Source organism: Malus sylvestris, chromosome 6, assembly GCF_916048215.2.
Source record: "Malus sylvestris chromosome 6, drMalSylv7.2, whole genome shotgun sequence".
NCBI lineage: Eukaryota > Viridiplantae > Streptophyta > Magnoliopsida > Rosales > Rosaceae > Malus > Malus sylvestris.
The window spans coordinates 29,853,000-29,861,062 of record NC_062265.1 but is presented as its reverse complement, the minus strand read 5'-3'; the positions used below and the strand labels follow the sequence as shown (position 1 = coordinate 29,861,062).

General features: G+C 35.9%; 1 protein-coding gene across 1 annotated transcript; it reads right to left on the bottom strand.

The window, feature by feature from the left end:
• Positions 1 to 366: 366 nt before the first annotated feature.
• Positions 367 to 7,489, bottom strand: LOC126626159 (homeobox protein knotted-1-like 6). Its single transcript, XM_050295389.1, has 5 exons — positions 6,967 to 7,489; positions 6,456 to 6,584; positions 6,170 to 6,287; positions 895 to 1,136; positions 367 to 702 (listed from the first exon to the last, which is right to left on the bottom strand). The coding sequence occupies exons 1-5, from the start codon at positions 7,369 to 7,371 to the stop codon at positions 544 to 546; spliced, it is 1,053 nt and encodes a 350-aa protein (XP_050151346.1). The 5' UTR covers positions 7,372 to 7,489; the 3' UTR covers positions 367 to 543.
• Between the last annotated feature and the right edge of the window lie 574 nt (positions 7,490 to 8,063).

Genomic DNA, 8,063 nt, shown 5'->3' with positions numbered 1-8,063 from the left:
ACAGCATATGTAGTGATATGCTCGCCTTTGTTTAATGGGTGTTCATTTACAGTTGTAAGTGAAGTCTCTCAATTTCGACAACAAACCAATACAGTCGATTTTTACACCTTTGGGGTAAGCAAAAAGGGACTCCAAAATTGTTGCGCGCCCTCTCTTTGGTCTTTACGCATAAGTTTGGCCCACGCCTGAGACAAAGCTGATAGGGGCCGCTCAATGGATTTAGGAATGAGAACTTAGCCCATCTTAATTAACTAATTTTCTCACTCGTACTGGTAGTCTCTTAACAACACAGGTTCTCTTTGTTAAAATTAAAAAGGGTTCTCCACAATGCGAGATATATCTTGCGGGATATTTGCAACATATAAGTCCCCAGTCAATCATCATAATATAGCTGTCTATCCACATCTTGCAACTATCCTACATAATATTTTGTCCTTACACATACTAATAACAAAACGAACATTAGTAAACGAGGAACATAACCAAATTGAGTTAATTATTAATCATGTACAAAGAGTAAAAACAGGATGGTAAATTGCCGGATCAATCCTTGGTAAAACATGGTCCATAAAGCCTGTCCATAACAGCAAACTGCATGTTCTCTGATGGCTTCCAATGGCGCTTCCTTTGATTTATAAACCAGTTATTAATTTGTTTCTGATCCAGTCCAGTCACTTGGGCAAGACTAATTTTATCAGCTTCCTGCACCATACCAAATAATTACAGTGATTAATTTCCACTCCATTTTCTCCTTCTACATACGTTGTTTATTTTTGCCTTTCAAATTGAACAAGCCCAAAGGGATCAATGGACAAATGGTTAACAGAGTTGTGCAAAAAGAGAAAACTGTATGACTGTAACCTATAAAATTATGCCTTTATAAGTTATAGTTACCGTTGGGTAAGGCCATTTATAGTGAAGGTTCCACCAATCAAAGAGAATTTGCCTTGCTTCTTTTGGTAGCTTTCCTTTCTTCTTCGTCTTGGAAAACTCATGTTTAAGGGTGCTTATATAGCCACTGTATTTACGCAACAGTTTATCCTTGAGCTCATGATCTTCCTTTGTCCGCGGAGAGTCTTGTGCCTCTATCTCTCCTCCACTCCAGTCTTCTTCGTCCGATGAACCAGCAGCATCGTCTGCAATTGAAGAATCCTGACTCATAATTGAACGGAAATCAATCATGCCAAATTTTAAATAACTTGTTCATACTTAGGTAGCAGAAATGTGCTCACAAATTAACCCACCTTCACAAATAAAGGTCACAAAATCAGGAAAAAAATTCAACCCATAATATTTAATTGAAACTGCTTTAAGAAATGGATTTGGCTCCACACTCAAGTGCTTTAAAGTTTCATTCCTAACGTATTGTAAGACGGAATCACATAATTAATTAATTTCTCCATTCTAATTGTAGAGAAAGAATAAGTAATACAATCAATAGCCACAATGCAACAAACCTTTGCAATTCCCTCTCAATTTGTTAGGTTTAGACTTGAGAGTTGAGACTGAGTCTCGACCATGTGAGCATAGAGATGGAACCCCATAATCCAAAAAGGCCATAGAACAGAGGCTTGCCGCATCAGTGGATCAAGTAGTGGGCCAGCCATGCACCCATATACATATATATAATATATATCAATGAGAGACCATGCATGCATGCTTGCATGCACACATGGAGAGCAAGATTTCGTGTTTCCAGGGATGTGATGTATCATAAAGCCATGATGCTACATGGATGGCGGAGTCCAGTAACATCAACTGACAGCCTCAAAACAAAAGTTTTAAATTAAAAAAGATATAAAAAAATGCTGAAAAAGTTCGTTGTGTCGTATCGCATGCAGTCAAATGTGAGTGGGCTCATCGATCGATCTGTTATTTCAGAGTCTCAGAGTCAGAGGTAAGGTAACGCGTAAAGCAAGCACTCTACGTATTATCTTCTACACTCAACTCCAAAGAACTCTCATTGCCTGACTGCCTGCCGCGGCCTGCTCCACTCTCAAATCTCCATCGGTTCAGTTCACTCTCAAATCTACCGTCAACTTTTTTTCTTTCTATTTCTTGCAGTTCCGAGAAAGGTTGCAGAAAGCATCTATACCGTTGTTCTGTCCTTGGAAATTGATGCGCAACCCAAATTCATATAACCAAAGTAGAAATTTTTAATCTATTTATCAAAACAACACAAACAAAACCCTTTTTCAAATAATTAAATAACACAGTAACACTTTATATAAATGATATTTGTTTATAAAAAAAAAATCTAAAATGGTAGATATAAGTAATAAGAATTTTCATGCACAATTTTTTTTTTCTAATACCCTTGTTTATTATTTCAGTCACTAGGTTACCACTTTCTGTCGCGCCCTAATTTGAACCCAAACTGGAAGTGCAGCAGTGCCATGCTCCAATGAAAAATAAAGTTACGATGTATAGTGCCAACATCATACCATTACATTTTTTAATGGAATGTTAAATTAAGACAAATAGTAGCAGCAAAGCTTTTGGAAATTAATGAAAATTAAACCTCGCTTGTAAACACAAAACAATCTTATATAATTTCGAGAATTTGGTGGAGTGCTGAAAGTTCAAGTAATAGAAATCTGTAACATTTTACAAAAAAAGAGAAAGAAAAAACAATTCAAAAATGTCATAAATAAACAAAGGTAGGAGAAAAGCTTGTAGAGAAATTAGTTCCCTAATAAAAGTGTTGAAATGAATTTAAAATATAGAAAAACTAATGAAAATGACTTAAAAATTTTAAGTTTTAATAATAAGAACAAAATAAAGGATAAAATAAATAGTAACAAAATTGATTTTTTAATGTAAAAATATGATTTTTCGTTAAAGTGAACAGTACCAAGAGTTTTTCGTTAAAATTCCCTTAAAATAAAGGTTTACATGAGGGACTTTACTTGTAAGGTATGTAAATAGTCCAAATTCAGAGTCTGAAAGTATTAAAAAATGAGTTCGAAATGTGTCATTAATTAATATGACCTAGTTAAAATAGTAAAAACTTGTAAGAATTATGAAAGCGGATGTGAGTATTCCGTGAGTGCTACAAGACTGGTTAGGGTTTAGTGCCAGAAATATGGATAGAGAAAATCATTGAATACATATATATACCACCTAGGAAAGGAAAAAGCATCGGATGCATGCACCAGCGGCCACCGCAGCTTCAACCACTGTTGCTTCAACTTTGAATGCCTAAAAGCAGAACCCTACCTGCAGCGGAAACTGCGGGAGTCCTTGTGGTCAACAAGTCAACCGCATTAACACTTCTTCACCCTATCTAATCCAACCAATTGACCATTCTACCCTTTGCTATGCCCTTTACTTTTTGCTGTGTGTCCTAATAATAATACACGGTTTCCAATGCCCTCCCTCACCGGCTAGTGGGTGCACACTTACTACTGCACAGCATGCAATGAAATTTCAAATCACTCTTGCATGCACAGTGATTAAGCACATGTAGTAAAACCTAGCTGCTTTATTTAGCTGGCTGAGATATATCTCAGGTAAAGTTTTGGATTTCAAGTCAATCCAGGGAAGATAGAGAAATATTGCAGAACCTACCTGAAAAAGGTCATACTATATTTTAATCTAAAGTTTTAACGGTTCCGATCATGAGTGGAGCGGACTCAAACACAATATTAAGAAAACGCTATAATTGGGCGCTTCTCTGTGTGTATAATGTTTGTATTACAAATTTTACTTAATTGATTTGCTTTAGAACAAAGTAATGATAATGGATATGCAGACATAGAACAGTCACAGTCACAGTCACAGTTCAAACTCAAGTAGGTAGAAAAAGAGGTTGAAAGAATACCTAGTGATTAACACCTAATCCTGATGCCTAAGCACCAATTTTCATTAAACTAAATACCATGCTTAATCACTTACTATTTGCATGCAAGTTTTAAGTTTAACATCTATATTTTAATTCATTTGAGTACTACACCTGTATCTGGCCCTAAATGACATGGCAGTTACGGCAAAACCTAGTGTTATAGCTTGAGGTTACAATGAAGGAATATGGATTATGTATATAACCTTTGACGTATTTGAACAAAGACCCAAACCTATTACCTCCCAGGTACATTAGGGTTCAATTCAAACCACATCACATTTCAAAGACACATTTTCCAAATGCTACCAAAAAAATAAAACGTTTGACCTATATTTAGCCAATTAGAGCTACTTCTTATAGCTAAATTTGAAATTATTTTGTAAAGGAAGTTGTTATTGGCACTACAAAATAGTAAGTGAAAAACAAAGGAGGTAGGAATGAGAGGATCATTCTAGAGTGTTAATAACATTTCCGTTCATTAATTATAGAGACAAAACTTACTAGATATGATTTAAGACTTTCAAATTTCAAACATGAACAGCTACTAAAGAAACGTTAATCTGCCGGCAGAGAGCACTCAAAACATACTTGTGAAAAGCTTCAACAGCTCTTAACCATTAACAACAAGAAATAGCACATGCCAATTTCATTCGATAGATCTTAAGGACTGCATGTATATCTAAGGCATCCTCGAGATATAGTATTTGAAAATTCAAAAAGTACCTGCTCAAGCATGTCATTAAGAGAAAAGAACACACTGCTGGCACATTAAGTAATAGAACCTTTCAAACTCAGTAGCCAGGTGCCTTAAAGGTGATGAACTCTTTTGAATTTGAAGTTAAACTATAGTTTTATTGCATGCCTAAACCAATTAAGTAGTAACAACCAAGTTCCACACCAATGGTCCCCAACAGAATCTATAACATCCCATGAAAGAAGCTTTCTTTTAAAGCGGTGCAAAAAAAAAAAAAAAAAAAAATATTGTCATACTATATCTGTAAACTTGTTGCCTTAAGCACAATAGGTAATGCTAAACTAACAATTTCAGCGACAAAATCGATCTGTTGCAAGTACGAATCTCATGGATTCAGCCATTATATAAGTATATGAACAACCTCAAAAGTAGGATATCAACACTAATTAAAGGAATACAAGGTCAGTCCCCTAGGCAGACATAATATTTTGGAAATGTACTTCTCCTGCCATGATATATGTATATTAAACTGGTGTTCGTCACAGGATTCCATATTAGGAATCTCCTTGTCTTCATCATGTGGATGATTAGAAGAAAAGTGGTCTATTTCAGCTTGGATTGTATTTTAAACAATTGAAACCGCCAGCAGTTATTCTTAATCATTCTTCTAAGTACTCTTTATTTGGATATACAGAAGAATTTGATCAAGTATAATACCTTTACCAAGGTAAAGTTATTAATTCCCTCGCATGGCACGCACCAAAACTCATGCTCTATGGATCATATCCAAATAATTCATTGAAGATTTAATTTTCACATACCTACCATCAATATTGACCATTTCGATAAATGCAAGTTTAGTATAAATGCAAAAAGCAAGAGTCATTCCCACAAGGAAAATTAGGCCAATCCTACTAGACGCATACATTAGTTGTCTCCGATTAGATCACACACGTGTGGCAAGGAACAAGCTTACATTAGATTTTTCCCCTCTAAACACTGTCTTAGAAACTGGTCAACCAATTCATGTTAGCATCTCTGTAAGTTGGATCAAATAACGACTGACTTTACACCCACAATATACGTATTAAAAAGTAAAAAACATTGAAGAACACAGAAATGGTGAAAAAAAAATTTTTTACAGGTAATACCAACACAAGTGATCCAATCACAGGCCAATACAAATTACCTATAAATAAACCAAATTAAAGCTCCATTTTTATTTTATCCTTTGTGACAGTCACTCAATTACCTAGCCAGGACCATAGGCAGCTGCTAGACTTGAAAATATCATATGCTATAATCAAGGGTACTGCCGTGTATGGAAATCATCCACATCTGTGAAGTCAAGTGTCACAAAATACCTTCACATGACAGTGTTTCTGATATATTTTTGGGTCTCTTTTATCTATTCTAGGGTTTCTTAATTCATCTGCTTAAATTTGTAAGATAGTCACATAAAAAATTACAGTACTGCTCTCTTCCTTCTCCTAAATGGCTTAGCTTTGAGTTAATTTGTGCCCTGTACTTAAGGTGCAAAGCGCTAACGTGCGCCTATAGCTAAACAAATCGCATAAAGAAAACAAGGATTTGGGTTAATTAAAGAGAGAAAGTTTAAGAAGAAAGAGTACTGGTATTATTTGTGAGAGTGTTGAGCTGCGTCTCCATTTTGTTCAAGAAGGTGATTGCTTCATCAAATGGCCTCGTAAGATCCGATTTGTACTTGAACAATATTTCGCAGTAACTTTCCTAAGAAATTAGAGAGAGAGAGAGAGAGAGAGAGAGAGAGAGAGAGAGAGAGAGAGAGAGAGAGAGAATTAGCTAGGCAAAAAACAAAGGAGATTTCATCATACACAGAGTTTGAAGAGAGAGAGAGAGAGAGAGAGAGAGAGAGAAGAGAGTGAGAGAGAGAGATACCATGAAGAGATCGAGGTCAGGATCGGCAGTAGAAATGCAAGTTGAAGCGGTGGGTCTCGTGGAAATTAGATGATCACTTTGTCGCCGGATTTCGTCCAACACACTTGCTATTTCTGGTGGCGCTCCCACCTACACAAATTTAATATTGTTATTCAGCCAAATTAAACACAAACACAAACAATATAATTAAGCAACTTAAGAGAATCAAAAGCAAAAAAATAAGGCACTTAATTACTACCTAATTGTTTACATATAATATAATTATCAAATATTCGAATTTGTTGAAGATTAGAAATCGTTTGATAATCATTTTACTTTCAAATTTTATTTGTTCTTTTCTGAAAACTCAAAACTTATTTGCTAACGGTTTCTAGCGAGACTAACACTTATAACATCTTTATTTCTTGGTATTCTTTTCGTTCCGTTTGCAATTTTTAATTTTCAGAACAATAAAGATAGATGTGTTAGGGTTACTAACTATATAGTATTAGTACTAGCTCTAGTACTCCACCTTTTGGCAATCGATGTAAGCTTGAAGAAGCTTAGGGTATAGAGGATGTGAAGCGATCTTCCCAATATTCATTTGACAGGAAACCTCTTCTCCCCAACCTCCTCCTTCTCTTTGAATCCCAGCTGCCACCACCGAAGCAGCGTCTGACACTCCGGACGACGACCCTGAAAACATCTGGTCGGGCCTCACCGTCCCGGGTAACCACTGCTCCCCCAGAGCCGCAGCTAAGGGCTCAAAGCTAGCGCTCCTACTCCTGTAGTTGTCGTAGTAGTCCACCTGATGATCAAGAACCGTCTGATTGGCCGGAAAAGGCATGGCAGCCATTGATGAAGAGTAGTATTGATCAGAGCTGAAACCAGCTGAAGGCGTTGACGATGAGCCCCCAAGGCCGTACAGCTCCTCCATCAATGTTGCGTTTCCACCGAGAGGGAGGGAAGGAGGAGATTAGGGTAAGCTATCTGCTTAGGGAAAGACACAAAGACGAGAGAGCTTCCAGCTTATAATTATACGGATGGAAAGCGGAAGTGTGAGGCCAGAGAGAGCGCACACATTCATCATTATAAGTTAATTTAATAATTAATTAGGTTTAAAGTTGGTCAATAATCATAGCAAAATAACTTATGGTGCTAATGACATTTTGTATTTCGATTAAGTGGCATTAGAAAGGGACCGTCACCGGATCTCTTCCATCAAATCTATTCAATCACATAATACGGATTCTTGAAATTTGATCTAACGACTCAAGTTATTATTACTTTTAAAGAAGTTCATGTTTATAGCCGTTTGATCAAATTTCAAAGTCTTGAATTGATTGATTATGTGGATTTGATAGCAGGGATCCGGAGAGGTTCCATTTCGAGTGGTATTATCCTTTATCTTTAAGAGATGATAGGTAAATTGCTATGTAATTTTATTTTTATTTTTTAACAAACGAAATTAGCTACACTAAAGGATCAGGGGTGAGCTAAGTCTTATAATGAGTTAGCAATAATGTGGTTCAAATTCATCTTTAGCTAGAATTGAACATAAAATATTTTACTTATAAGTGTAAAAAAAATACTATTAAACTGAAATTCTAAGTAACAATTTGCTGTGTG